The sequence below is a fragment of the Parus major genome, chromosome 3, assembly GCF_001522545.3.
Source record: "Parus major isolate Abel chromosome 3, Parus_major1.1, whole genome shotgun sequence".
NCBI lineage: Eukaryota > Metazoa > Chordata > Aves > Passeriformes > Paridae > Parus > Parus major.
This window is the reverse complement of record NC_031770.1, coordinates 72,409,314-72,424,365: the sequence shown is the minus strand read 5'-3', so window position 1 is coordinate 72,424,365 and position 15,052 is coordinate 72,409,314. Positions and strand designations below refer to the sequence as shown.

General features: G+C 34.2%; 1 protein-coding gene across 3 annotated transcripts in view; it reads right to left on the bottom strand.

Moving 5' to 3' along the window:
• ASCC3 (activating signal cointegrator 1 complex subunit 3) overlaps positions 1–15,052 on the bottom strand; it is a 252,815-nt gene that overhangs the window by 71,975 nt on the left and 165,788 nt on the right. For all 3 annotated transcript variants that reach the window (XM_015621225.1, XM_033512859.1, XM_033512858.1), the window contains 6 exons: positions 13,103–13,279; positions 10,845–11,070; positions 6,862–7,016; positions 3,052–3,150; positions 2,430–2,598; positions 352–572 (listed from right to left, as the gene is read on the bottom strand). In XM_015621225.1, coding sequence (XP_015476711.1) covers positions 352–572; positions 2,430–2,598; positions 3,052–3,150; positions 6,862–7,016; positions 10,845–11,070; positions 13,103–13,279 — 1,047 coding nt within the window. The remainder of the gene's footprint in view (positions 1–351; positions 573–2,429; positions 2,599–3,051; positions 3,151–6,861; positions 7,017–10,844; positions 11,071–13,102; positions 13,280–15,052) is intronic.

The following is a 15,052-nucleotide window of genomic DNA, read 5'->3' as shown; positions in this document are numbered from 1 at the left end:
AAATAATAGAGAGACTGGGCTAGTTATATTCACATGGAAGGGAACTAATAGCTACAAAATAGTACCACAGCTAGTAGAAAGATATTAAAGAAGGAAGTAATGTTAAGTAAGGAAGAAAAGGAAAACCAGCATGCTTGCATGTCATTTTTGTAGCTTTAACTCTAGCTGTCAACTGAATAAAATAAATAGTTGAAATAAAAGCATAATGTACATAATGCACTACCATTTTGTAGCTACACCCAAATAAACTGGAGAAAGTAAAATTCAGTTCCCCACAGTCTTCTTCTAGACTTTTTTATTACTGAAAAAATGCTCAGAACAAAATGATTCTAGTAAACCTGTTTTACAAACCTTTGATGTGGGATACTTGTTAAAAACTCTAAAGATGGCTAATTCAGCTGCAACCGTTTTTCCAGAACCTGTAGGAGCTCCAAGAAGAACATTGCAGTCTGTGTGATAAAGGGTATGGAATATCTGTGTCTGAATAGGGTTGAAGTGTGTGAATTTGTACAGGACTTCATATTCACGATGTCCCAAGGCTGTGATAGGCAAAGGCTGAAGATCCAGAAGCTCTAAAACCACAAAATAGTCGTAAGTGCATGACAAGAGATGCTGTGACATGACATAGCTTGTTATGAAGATAAATATATTAACCAGTAATTTAGTAGGAAACAATTTACATTGAAAAATATTTTGCTTAGTATCTCATATGACAGAGAATACACATTTAGGTAATGGTTCACTTTGATGAAGAAAAATGAGAAGTTATTTTTATAGCTCTGAAATATTTCTGCAATTTTTTAAGCACTCTGATAGCTGTGAACCAGCTATTTGCATATATTAATATTTTTCTTATACCTGTTTTTACCCACTTGTAGTAAGTTCTAAACTCACTGTATTAGATCCTATGTATGTCCAGCTTCTTATGACAACAGAATGTGGAGTATTTCAAGTTCAAGGGAAAAAATCTATTTAAGAAGGAAGGATTCTTTGGAGTTTCCACATTGATGGAATAATACAAATCAGATGAGTACAGCTAAATTTTGCATCTTATCCTTTAAATGTATAATTAAAGACATAATCTTAGCAAATAAACAAGCAGCTTTTCAATATATGATTCAAAATATATCTTGAGGGCATCTGCTATCCAAACAATTAGAGATTGTGGAATTTGGAAGATGATATATATAACCAGATTGGATTTGGAATCCTACCAAATTAAGGAGACTGCAGTGATTCTGCTATGCAGATGCTTGCTTTGAAGTTTGGGTTGTTGGTTTTTTTTTGTGGCTGGAGGTCTCCTTGTCTTTTCAGGGTGCTTCACATTAAGGTATGATATGGGAGTCATAAAATCTACTGAGGCAATGATGCCTAATATTCTTCACATGCTTTTCACTGATACCTTATGGCTGTTTTATCATTCCCACTGTAACAGTGATTTCTTGGGCTCTGTTGAGGAGAAAGAAGGGGTTTTTTTGCCTAGCAGAGTCTCTACATACTTCATTGTTGAGTGGGAACCAGATGGGAATTGAAATCAATTACCATAAATCCTGGAGTCTCCATAACTGGTGATGTGTAAATATCTTTCTATTTCTTCTGAATAGTAGTCAGTGATCAGTCAATTAGATAAAAAGGTTACACATGCTTTTCCAGACAGCGTAGGTACAGTGTAACAATAGCTAAACACTTCACAAACACATGTGAATTTATGCATGCCAAAGGACAACACCGTATGAGAACTGTGCATTTCTGAAGGCACTCAGCAGACTGCTAGATGAGCCAAATGTAATTACAGAGGAAAGGTTTTACAATGACATCACGCCCAATGAATGTATAAAGCAATTTATGTATCCAGAAAAAAAAGAAGCAAAACACAAACATATGCTTCTGTGCCAAGCATTAAAAAGGAGGGAGAGGGGAAGGCCACAACTTGATGAGATGAAATGTGATGTTCAGTGCTGTAACAGTACTTGCTATGATAAACATACCTCAGCAAAAACAGAAAACTTTTCATATTTTCAAAATTTTAGCATTGTTTGCTCTTTGCTGAATGTCATTTATTAGACAGTCAAAGATTGCTTTTAGCCAGTCCAGAAGAAAGGTAATTCTTGCAAGCACTAAGCTAAGACACACCGTAACACAGAGATTTGCTTAGTTTTATATGACAGGTTCAGCTTTTTTATGGCTTATAGAAAATCTGGAGTAACTAAAGGCTGGTATTATATTGAGATGAAACCAAAATTCCTGCATTTTGTTCAGGAATCGAAAAGCTTAGAAAGCTGGAGAAGAAATATCGCAATGCGAAATTCCAAAAGTTTTTCTCCAATGAAGCAGAAGTAAGAGTTTTATTGCACTACCATAAAAAAAAACAAAACCAAAACCAATATGAGCAATATCAATTAAAGCAAAATTATCAAATTTGAAGTTACCTGTGTGTGGTGGATGTCTCTCTGGAAGAATCAAATGTTGAAAATTTATGATACATACAGCCTCTGCTCCTAACCATCTATCGGACACAGCTCGAATGTAATATTGAGAAGGAAGAGGTTCAAAAATTGGGATTGTGAACACCAGCAGCTGAGGTTCTTTAGTAATGACCTAGTGCAAACATGCAGAGGATAATTACTGCACAGAAAAATCAGTAACTTGATAGTTTGTCTCACTTCCATAAGCATTGCTAACACAAAACAATAAAGTATGTGTGCAAATGTTTATATCTTTATAAAATATTTTACTTCCCAGAATGAATTCTTTTCTGTAGTCTTCAAAACATAAAAATAAGGCTGGGTCTCCATCTTGATCTTTAACAGACAAAATCATTGCAGTCTTTCTATATCACCTGAAAATAACTGTCCCATCAAAGCAGGAAGAGAAAAAGGGACAGCTTAGAAAACATTGTGGAAGTCCAAGCTGATCAAAGACATCTGAATTTGAAAGCTGTACTGCTGACTTGAAAATCTGCTTAGGTCAAAATACTGTTTGACCTGACAAATCCACATCTCACTAACTCTGTTTTTCTCTTGCTATGACATTCTTAATGAAGCCCATTACCTGTTTCTTTTGAATGATGAAGTACTCGGAATGATAAATGTGATCATTAGTAGGGTCCTCTACCCAAATCCACCAGGGCTCTCCAACACTGCCATGTACCTTTACGAGTAGAAAAGATAGCTTTGTTTTAGTTCTAACAAGATTCTCTAGATTTGCTACAAACAGTGGATGTGTTTCTGAATGACACAGGCTCATAAAGGAATACAAGTACAGAAATCAGGGGTAACAGAAAAATAACATTTTTAATCAGATCAGTCTGCTAATAAGGGTTTGCTTAAGGTACATATAATATAAATGGACATGATACAAATGCAACTGAAGGTAGTGCCTCAGCTGTTTATAAATTTACTGAACCCCAAGGGTTCCCTCTAGGCTCCTAGGAAATAACATATTCTCTTTACTCCTCCCTGTACTTTTGCCTTTGGGTTCTGTATAGAGGATTGTTGTTTGCAGCTGTCTGCTCATTTTCAGTCAAAAACATTCTCTCAGGAAAGAAACTGGACACCGAATTGTGACATTCCTCTCCTCTTATGCCCTCTCCTCTAGAAAGATACAGTAAGTGCATTCAGAAGGCTGTAGATGTAGCCATTGTTACAGGTGAAGTGAGAAGAACATAAATAGAGCTGTCACTTGATGATTTCCCTGCCATCTGGAAACATGTCTTTTTAAACCTAGATTTTTATTTGCTTTGTTGTGTACCTTACTTTGCAATGCCAGAAATCATAGCTAAGTATGACGCTAAATTAAGATTTTTTGTTTCTTTATCAGAATAAATAATCTTTGCTAATATACAAGCATTTTACTTAAATATAAGTAAATAAAATAATTTAAATGCATATTTCTTAAAATAAGAAAAATGCATGGTAAAGGAGTATGGAAGACATGCTACTAAATGAATGCAGATTTCTGGTGTTTCTGAGGAGGACTGTGATAAGTTGCAAAACCGGGAGATGAAAAAAAAAGTTGGAATTTTTCCTAAACTTAATAGAAAAAAAGACAAAGTGCATAGTTGTTTCTAATGGTAATTTTAATGCTCCAGGAATCTGGTATTGATTCACACAGCACACATTATTTTCAGCATAATTCATTACTGTGTCTGTGTGAGAAAACAGTCTGTTCTGGTTTGTGAGGACAAAACTATGCACAAAGAATAAAACTAAGGTACTTTTCTTTCTTTTTTACCACAGTTGCACAATAGACAAATATATGGACAGTCATTCATTTTTATTACATTTGAATTTCACTTGCAGCTTCATTGGGAACTGAAGCTGTGATACTGAAATGACAAGCAGGTGGTATCTTGAAAAGTGATGGTGAAACTATTTCATCATGGTTTAGGAGCATTTAAGAGAGATAAGAAGAATTAAGGAAGGCAATTAAGTTCAAAGCTCAGAAATTTTATTATTACCTTTAATAGCAATCTAATTTTGGAAAGTCCCATGAAAAGCCTACTTGGGGTAAGTAGGACAATCTGGGAACAGAAAACACAACATCTCCAGTAATGATTCTCAAGAACTCTGGGGACTCTTAAGAACTTGCACACACCTGTATTTTGGGCAACCATCACTCTAAAACTATATGTCTGATATATGACTCAGCTAATTAATACTACTTGCATGATTCTGCATTTCTGCTGGACTCCTCCTGGATGCGTTAAGGTTTAATTGCTCTGTCTGGGTATGTTTATAGTCCTTTGCTTCTAACCATAGAATAAAGAATCTGGGATTGGCTCACATGCTTTTACTGAACTTAAGGGCTCCCTGTACTGAAAACTAAAGATGAAGCTGATGTCATATATCACGATGACAAAAATGTCTCTTCTTTCTCTTGTAACGTCAAGAGCAAAGTTTGTGATGAGATTGTTATAGAACTAATTATCCAGGTAAAGGGACAATCTGAAAACTATGAAATGTTAGCCAAGCAGGGTATTTCAGCTAAGCATGGTATTTAAAGTTTCCATAACTGATTTTATTTGATTACTGCAATTCTTTAGATGGAACTTTTTAGCAACTCACTTTTAAACTTTTTAGTTTAGCAACTAACTAACTAACTAACTGACTAACTAACATTTGAACTAAATACCAATTACAGGTATACTGGTAAGTTTCTATAGCCATCTCCTGAGAAGCTTGTTAAAACAATGTGATGATAGAGAAGCAGTTTCAGATGTCTATGCTTGAATTTGAGACAGTTATTAATTTTCAGAGAATATTAAAATCTAACAGCTTTAGTAATTTACAGTGATAGAAGCTTCATTTACTGAAGAAACAGGAAAATCAACACCACATTACAGAAATAAAAAAAGAAAAAAAAACTTTTCCAAGTTTTTATGATTACCAATAAACAAATTCACATAAAAACATCTCCACCAACTTAATTGATAAAACAGTCATAATGTTTCCAAAGCAATCATCAGAAAAACTCTGTAAAGGGGTCAACCAGAAAATAGACTTGTGACACAATTTTGCTCTAAATTTAGAAATTCAGAATCAAAACAACAGTATAATTTTGCGTGGATCCCTTTTCAACCTGTAAAGATATAGAACCTAGATTTTTTAGAAAAACCTAACAATGGATTGAGAAATTACTTTGTATTAAGGTAAAGTTTAATAGGAAGAACCGTAATTTTTTTTGTCTTTAGCAGATTACAGGTAAAGTGCATGAAAGACTGAACAAAAAAAAAACTTGTTTCAATCCTAAAAGACAATGCTTTACTTTCCTTCTGAAGCACTGCACATAAATAAGGCAAAAAAATATTCATGTTATAATTCATGTTAGGAATCTATTAAAATATTTCTTCAATAAATCTAGATGGCAAGCAAAATCAAACTTTCTATATTTGGATTGCTAATCTCCCATTTATAAGATAATTTGGTGAAACCTGCACAAGAAGATAAAACACTTTTCATCAGGGAAAATAAATTCTAAAGTTATTTAAATATTTGTGGAATGAAACTCTCATTTAATTATGACTAAGGTAAACTGGTAATCTAAGGGATTTTAAAATTATTTTTTAATAAAAGAACAGATACTTAATATCCACATTTAAAAATAATTTATCTTAACCATAAATCTCCTAAGTCCAAAAGCAGAAAATTATGTTTGCCCATGGAGGTATCTTTTCTTTCCTGTAGAAAGTTTCAGAAGTAACAGCAACAATACAATGCCCCCATGTGGACATTTATATTTCATTTAGATTTATCTTAAATGTATTTCTAATGAACAGATTCTGAATCTGGACGTGCGTATAGCTAAATGTGCGTCTGGTACAACTCCTTTCATATAAATTTGCTCTATAAAATAGAGATGAGCACAATTTCAAACACATCTCAGATTTTTTTGTTCAGACAAGTCTCAGCAGAAAAAGGCATTGATATTGTGACTGTGTATTTGGAAAGCCAGGAGGAATAGGAGAACCTGGCATACAAGAACTGCATTTCAAGGCTTTTCTGTGTTTGACGTTCATTCATAGTTCAGAGAGCCATTCATGTTCCCCTTCTCTCACTTCTCCTTTCTGGGCACATCACTCTAATCTGTGTGACTACTGTGAATATCCAGTATTAACCATTTGCCTCAACCTGTTATACACAGTCCAATATCACAAGGATTAACAGAAATGAAAAGATGATCTTTGCCTGCGTTCTTCAACAAAAGTCATAAAGGTCATCCCATTCCTATTATCAAATTTGCTTTTTAGCCACAATAAAGACTTTTTTTTAAAATCCAAACAGCTATGGACTCCCAGTGATCATCTTTTACTGAAGCTAAAGTAACACTTCTCATCTTGCCTCCCCCTCCCTCTTGATTTACCTGGTCATTCCACGTGAAGTCAGGAGCGATGTTCAGCCGAACCCGGAGCACAGTGCGGGTGATTGGCTGGATCGTTGCTTCCATTATGATGGAGGGTATTTGATGGACACACTGTTTTACCTTTAACCCAATTTTCACATGATGCAGCATATGACCTGCCAAGAAAACATTAGGTTTTAAAACGAATTTACATTTCCAGGAAAAAGTGTACAACTCTGACTTTCAAATAGGCTTTTAGAGAGAAGTATTATTGCTTGCTTGTTTTGCTCCTGGGTACGTAAATGTCTGACTCTCTTGACCTGGCATGTCTGAATATTTTGTAATACTTAACTTGAATTAGCAATTTAGAACCTTAAAAAATCAGTATTAACCCCCCCGTTTGCTATAACTAAGGGGTTACGATAACTGTTAAGAATTCACAGTGAAAACATTATGTCAAGCTAGCTCCCTCTCCTTCCCTGACTTTTTGATCAGGCTCTTACCAATCCATGTAGCTCTTTCAAAGCACAAATACTAACATTTTACTTAATTTAAGCTTGTATAATTTTTCTGTAGTGATTTAGTGATTCAAAGCAGAGAGAAGGCTTTTCATAAAACTGAACAAAGGTACTTAATGGGTTAAAAATGCACATAAATAAATCCAGCAATTCTGAGCTGTCAGAATATACCAGTGTCTAACTGAGACAAAGGAAAATAAAAAAAATTAAATGTTGCAATATTTTTTTATTTTTTATTGTAATCATGATAACTAAGGCAATAAAGTAATTCTATTTATTTATAAAAATGTCCTACTTATATTTTACAGCTGAAATCTCTATTCCCTTGCTCTTCATTTTGAATATAAAACAAAGTATGTAACAGTAATTTCTTTTTTTACTGAAATTATTCCACCTTCTCGCTTATTTAGGAAAAAATACGGCTTATTTACTACATTTTCACTGAAATTGTCAATGTAATTATGAGGAGCATATTTTAGATTTTAATTGTGATGGTCATAAATACTCCCTGTTGAAATCTGCCTTATCAATTGCTACTGATACTTTCTGGTATTGTTATATGGTTCTGCGCATACTTCTCCACTTTAAAAAAAAAACATTAAAAAAAATTAAAAAGGAGAAGTCCTATTATTTGCATTATGTGCAAAGTGAAAAGGTGATACCAAGCTTTTCTTGCAATTACGAGACATTTATGAGCATAGCATCTTGAAACCGCTTTTTTTTTATATATATTCATACTGACTTTTCCTTTTCAGTTTTTCTTATTTAATAAACTGGCAGCTATATTTGTCTCACACAGGTGTTTATACTCTGCAGTAATGAACAGTGACCCTGCTTGAGAATCAAACCCCTAACCAAAAGTTTTAATACATATTTAATCAGTTTAATTTGCAGTCGGCAAAATAATTGCATCTCCAACAAGTGGGCTATTAAAAACCAAACCCCTTATGTTGGTACACTTTGATGATATATGCAGAGTTACAGCATACTTGCACAGTGTCTAGCTTTTGCAATTAGAGGTAAAACTTCAGAAATCATGTTAAATAAAGGCAGATGACAAATATTCAAAGATATGACTCAAAAAAACATGTAGGCAGGTATAATTTTTCATGGCAAAAATGACCTTCTTTATCACAATGTGTGAGGTGAACTGTGCTTGTGCAGCACAGCACTGAGGTTCTTTTACACTTTTGTGGCAGGGGAAAATAAAGCTCCTCTCCCAGCTTCTACAAAATATGAAACTCTCTCCCTGTAAGCCCCTTCTTTTTATTTTTTAGTAGTCACATTATGAGAAACCATCAATGACATTTAAGAAATAGCAAACCCTCTAAACAAAAGCTGACTAAGAAAATAGGCACGTCAAAAAAAAAAAAGAAAAAAGAATAAATTTTACATTTTCTAAAATCTTTGTCATCTACATTCTGAAAATAAAGGGACTGTTCATCTCAGCTAACACAGTGATTCCTTGGCTTTGTGGAAACTCCGTGGTTAGACAGCGATAGCTCATAGATTGGTGCTGATTAATTCATGGTACCCTGGAACCCGGGATCTGTGCACACAACATGCTCTCCACCCATCCGATGCTTTCATCTCCCGTAAGCCATGGGCTGAGTTAGCCAGCTAGCTCCTGTCTTTGCTTCTCTATCTCCAAGGTCTCAGTAATGTTTAAAAAGCAAGAAACACTAAGACTGAAACTAGCCCTGTGGAGTAAGAAAACAAGGCAGTACCTGGAAGTTGTGCCTTTTCCCATTTCAACATGGCTTAGAATTTGAAATAAAAGTAAGGTGGCTTCCTTCACATGCCTCAGAGGGAGGCCAGACAGAAGAAGTGTGCCAAGTAACTTCTTCACAGGGATACACAGATCAACTTTCTTTGATATTTATAAGGCCAAAGAACATGAAATACCAAACACGGTCAGCAGTGACCTATTTTCACAGTCAAATCCCATGTCTCATCTACTTTCAAATTAAGTTAATATAAACCAAAACTAGACAAATTGCAGGTACATATAGATAAATTTACATCTTGTCAATACTGGTTCAAATACATTGAAGGAAGCAAAATTGGTTTTGTATTTTTAAACAAAATTTCCTCATTCTCAAATGAGGGTATGGGGAGAAAGAACAATTACAAAAAAACCAAACCAAACCAAAAACAAAAATCAAAACCCAAAAAATCCCAAAAAACAAACAAACAAAATAAACAAAAAACCCAAAACCAAACTAAAAACAGCTCCACAAAACCAAACAACAACAACAAAGTAAAAAAAAAAAACAACACTAATACAATTAATGGAAAAGAACATTAGGCATTAAAAGAGATCACAAATACACAAAACATTAACAGATGTGAATTAAAAAGTGCTATAACACTACTGAATAAAAGATTGTAATGCTAGCACTTCAAATAAAATCCAGTGCTTTCAATACATTTAATATTACTGTATGGAAATGCAGTTAAACTAAGCATCTAGAATTTTGTCACAGTCTTTAGGTTTAACTTATTAAATAAAAACATAGCCTCTAATTTTGCAAACTTTCACATATTTATTTAACTTTTTCCAGCCCAGATTAGGTACATAACCAAGTTTCCCTAGCTAGGAAAGTAAATCTCCTGCAAATGAAAGAAATATTAAGTTAGATGTGACAGCTTCTAAGCAGTGAGTACGAATGGTATTTTTATTCTAAAATGAGATTTTTTTCAAAAATGGCAGTTTTTTTATCAACGGGTTGACAATAGCAGGTGCAAATGAAGTCCAAATAAAAAAATAATACACTATGGAAAAAGAAATGCATTACAAGTGATTTTTTTTTTTCCTACTTCAACCAGCTGGTGGGCAGTTTATGCACAATAGTTTATACAGACTTACTAGAAATTGTCATTATGTCTATCAGTAGGCTTGTGGATTTTCTCATTATTGGACTGTCAAATCCTTTCAAAAATTCCATTAAGGTTTTGTTGCAGTGACACCAGTGACAATGAATTCTCCATGTTCAATGAAAATTAATGCAGTCTTTCAGAAGAAGGCCATTTACCGATAGCATACCTGGATGTAATAATCTGGTTTTATTTTTTCACATTAATAGTTAAAAAAAAGGTCACATTGTGCCAGCTAGCAAAAGCAAACAGATACCTTTTATAGTGGTGTGTTATATAAGGTGGGCAGAAAGGGAAGCACAGAGGTCAACATAAATATGTATATATATACACGTATACACGTAAACACTTATCAATAGCCATCTCCTTTCCATCTGTGTTCTGTGACTACCGGGACATGGGCTGGCCTTATCCTCAGAGCTGTGCCATTTTACAAGCTGCTGAGACTGGGAAAAGCCTTATTTATTGGACAAACCATATTAATGTGTGGTATGTGGCTCCACGGCTCCCAGACCAGAGTGGGAATATTGATGCATGGCTCAGATTTAGTTCTTACTTGCCCATTGGTTTCTAATAGTTTAAGCAGATCTGCCTTGCTGGTTTTCTCACCTATTTCATCTTTTCTCATGTCCTTCATCTTGTCTATAGTGAGGTTCTTCTCTTCCAGCTTGGAGAGGACGGATGGTGGTAACACTGAGAACTGCCTCAGAGGGCTGACCCAGCCCCACAGCCGCTTGTCAATGACTTTGCTGAGATTCAGTAGCCGATATGTCATGGCAGGCCAACGTTTCCTCAGGGCAATCTCAAAAAGAGCTCGAACAATGCGAGCTGCATTCTGGAAAGTGAAAAGGGGAAAAAAAAAAAGAAAAGCAAAACTGTTGTAATTCTCTCAATATCCTTTGTAAAATGAAAAGGATCCCATAGACTCATCTTTGGCAAACCATAACAATAGATTTTTCTTTTCAAACTAATTTCAAACATTTTTGAAAACTATTTTTTCCATCACTGTCTAGTGGCAGAACTACCTCATGGCTGCATTCTGAAATTATGAAAAGAAACATGTGCAACCAATTAAAATTGTAGTGTCAGGTCTGCCATAGAACTTTGATCACAGTTATGCTAACAGTATGGAGTTCAAAATTCATTGTGTATCAATCACTTCTGAAGTAAATTCACTTACTGTACCCCCCATATAACAGACACCTGCAAATTCACTTCATATGGAAATTCAAGTTTTGTTTTTTTCTAGTTTATGTTTCTATAATAACATCCCATTTCACACTGAATTTCACAACATTTGCACAGAAGCTTAACAGTAGTGTCTTTTTAAAAACATTTTACTATACTCTGAGAATAGAGTATAACCAAACTGTACAAATATGCTTTTGACTTGGAAAAATAATTATTAACATAAGTTTGAATGAGGTCAGTCTTATCCTGAAAACCTAAGTTATGATATTCCTTTCATAAACTTTTCAAGCTGTATTATGCAGCTATGGTTTTTTGTTTTTTGTTTTGTTTTTTTTTTCTCTACCAGTACTATGTCTGGATTAGGAATTATATTCTTGATTCATTGAATAGAATATAATCATTCCCTACTGGCTCTGCTATGCCAACAAGAATAAAAAATAGAAAATTATTTGGTTATGATAGGAAGCATATGTTACTAAAGAAGCACATTTCTCTTACTTAGAAAGGATGAATAATTTTCTTAATAGTCAATATCCAAGAAAAAGAAAAAAAAAGTCACACTTTGTAGTGCTGGTTCCACAAGTACAGTTTATGAAGATCTCAGAAGACCATGCTGCCTCACTAAACATGCTATAAATGAGACAGACAAATAAAAGCAATTGCCTTGAAAGCAAAGATTAAAAGGATTGTACTGAAAATTATTTTCTTGTGCAAGTTCCACAATTTTTATGATGTGCACAATCAAGCATTTTTTCATTTCTACACATAGGTGCTACAAAATACAAATATTTCTGAAGAAGGTTATGCTACTATGAAAATAGTAATACTAAATAGTAATACTAAAGACTATATATAATTTTGAATATTTAAATTTCATCTTTACTACCACATAAATGCAACTTTTAGATTAACTCTTTCCAAAGCAGTTTTGCAAGGATGAGACAAAAATAATTCCTTGCAACATCTTTGCTGACTGTTAAAAAAGGGAAAAAGAAGAGTGAGAGAGAGAGAGGCTAAAAGGTAGAACTTTTTTGGGGCCACAGTTGTCTAAATAGATCTCTGTGTCACGTCCCCCTACGTACACACCTGTGTGGTAACTAAACAGGCTGTGTTACAATCAACCCTTTAGGTGTCAAATGAAGCCAACAAACAAATACATAGACTGGTATGTAAGCCTGCACACTTTTTTGCTAAATTACATCTAGCACCAGAAACACAATAGCACATCTTTTGTGAGCAAACCAAGGTATGTGAATCCAACACAAATGATGTTTTGCAGAATGAAGTATAAAAATCACACAAAGCATAAAAATAGATTACAACAGTTTTTCACTTCTTTCAGAAGAAAACCCTGAAATTTAGAGAATATAATCTCTGTGCAATCACAGTTAGAGCAACTAAATGTAATAAGACTACAGGGGTACTACAAACAAAAAAGGACATTCATAATTAACAAAAACTGCCGTAGTCTCCCAAGGTAGACTTTTGCAAAACTTTTCTACTCAAGTGTTACAGCTGACATCCATGCACAAGCACAAGGCTTTGATTTTCAAATAAACTTGCACAAAAATGTACAAAAAATACACAGATCAGGGCCTACTTGCATAATTGTAAATATTTGGGAGAACTAAACCAGCAGAAGACAGCAACAAATACGTAGAAAATACTATTTTTACCTGTGCAACATATGCAGAATCCGAAATAAGGGAGAAGCTGTCCATCTCCCCTCTGCTAATGTATGTTTGAAGGAGGATATTAATTTTTCCATAATTGTTTTCCACACCTCCTGGAGCAGGAAGTTCACAGAAATCATTTAGTAAGGTATCTAGCTCTTCTATTTCTTCTTCTCTCACCTAAAACACAATTATACATTATGAAGAGGCAGAAGCAATTTGATAAAAATATTTACATTAAAATCAAATTTTCCTTATAACACAGTTATATTACTTTTAAATGGAGTCTCTAGTGTTAAGGAGAAAAAAAAAAAAAAAAAGAAGAAAAAGCAATATATCTACATCTTCCACAATATAGCTAATAGACCATAATTGAAACTATCTTAACAGGGACACAATTACATTTTGTTATTCATCACCATCTATTAAGGTTGCCATTGACATACAAAAATTTGATATGCCACAAAAATTGAATCTTGTGACCTTATCATCCTTCATCTGATGAGATTTTATTTTTTATTTGACCAGAGTAAAACTTCTGTCCATCTGGATTAGGGCAATCTTGAATTAACATTAAATGTACTCATTATAGTTACACAGATTGCATGTGGTATAATACATTTTTAAACTCAAAACTGTGAAGTACTATGATTCATCATATTAAAATTTTCACTGTTAATAAGATTAAGTCTTAATATGAGTAAAGAAATATTAATATCTATGGTTTGAATAATGCATAACATTTCACATTCTAACTGATGACCCTTACATGGCAAAACTAGCATAAATCTACATATTCTTTGACTTACTGATAGTCTGTTAGTGTAAAACTTATTTAAAGAGGGTAAATGTTTGGTCCCTGCAGGGAACCATCTGAAAGCAATTTTCATTTGGAACTGACTACCTGACATACAAAAGACCCTAAGGCAATTGGGTTAAAATCCCCAACTTCATAGTCAGTAGTCCTACAGAAAAGAAAGACATGAAGTGCAGAACCATCATAGATGATTCCACTTTCAGGGGAATACTACGCTCTGCTTACAACATCATTTTTGATAATTTTTTTCTGCTCTTGCACAGCACAATACAGGTCTAATCCACATCTGTATTTCAGCTACTGCTGAGTTACATATCTCAAAATTCAGAATTTTTAAAGGCATTATGGAAATGTGATTAATTTATCAAAAGTTAAAATTTCTATCACATAGAAGGGAAAATCCTGAGTTATTCTTGTGAAAACCAGTTACTAATTTTAACATTCAGAGCTGCAAGGCAAATGAATCACAGAAATCTGGAAATGATGGTGCACTGATACGATACCATACAAATCTGAGAAAGTAAACTAGAAAAACTGTACTTTAGTCAAGAAGCATCACTACTAACTTTATTACAAATATAGAAACATATCGCATCATATTTTCCATATGCTTGCCTTTTAAATATTAAATTACGCTAAATTTAGACCTAGTCAAGCAATATCACTATCATAAAAAAACCCTTCTAGCTTGGAAAACGTTCCATGTATGACTATGAAACCTCACTGCTTATTATCTTCTATAATAGAAGAGATTACAGCAAAATAGAATTTCTCCATTAGATAAAGAGACGGTAATACCCAGACAATGTGTGCAAATATGTAAATATGTAGATGGTGAAGGATTCACACTGCCAGCTTGCAGAGCCAGGTGAATGAGAGCCAGCTCTGATCTGCAACTTGTATAATTGTGGTAAAATGGCAATGAGCCCAAGCTAACAAACCCTGTGGAGTCTGGCTCGTGCCTCTGTGCGACGGAAGCATGGGCAAACAAGCTCATGCCAGCTTGGAATGTAATACCTTGTGTCCTACCCACACGGGAGGCAAAAAGGGATGTTGGAATTGAACTGAGTTCAATAGAGCAGTAATCTTCCAGCCCACATAAAATCTGTTATGACAACTTTCTAGATTTCAGGTTT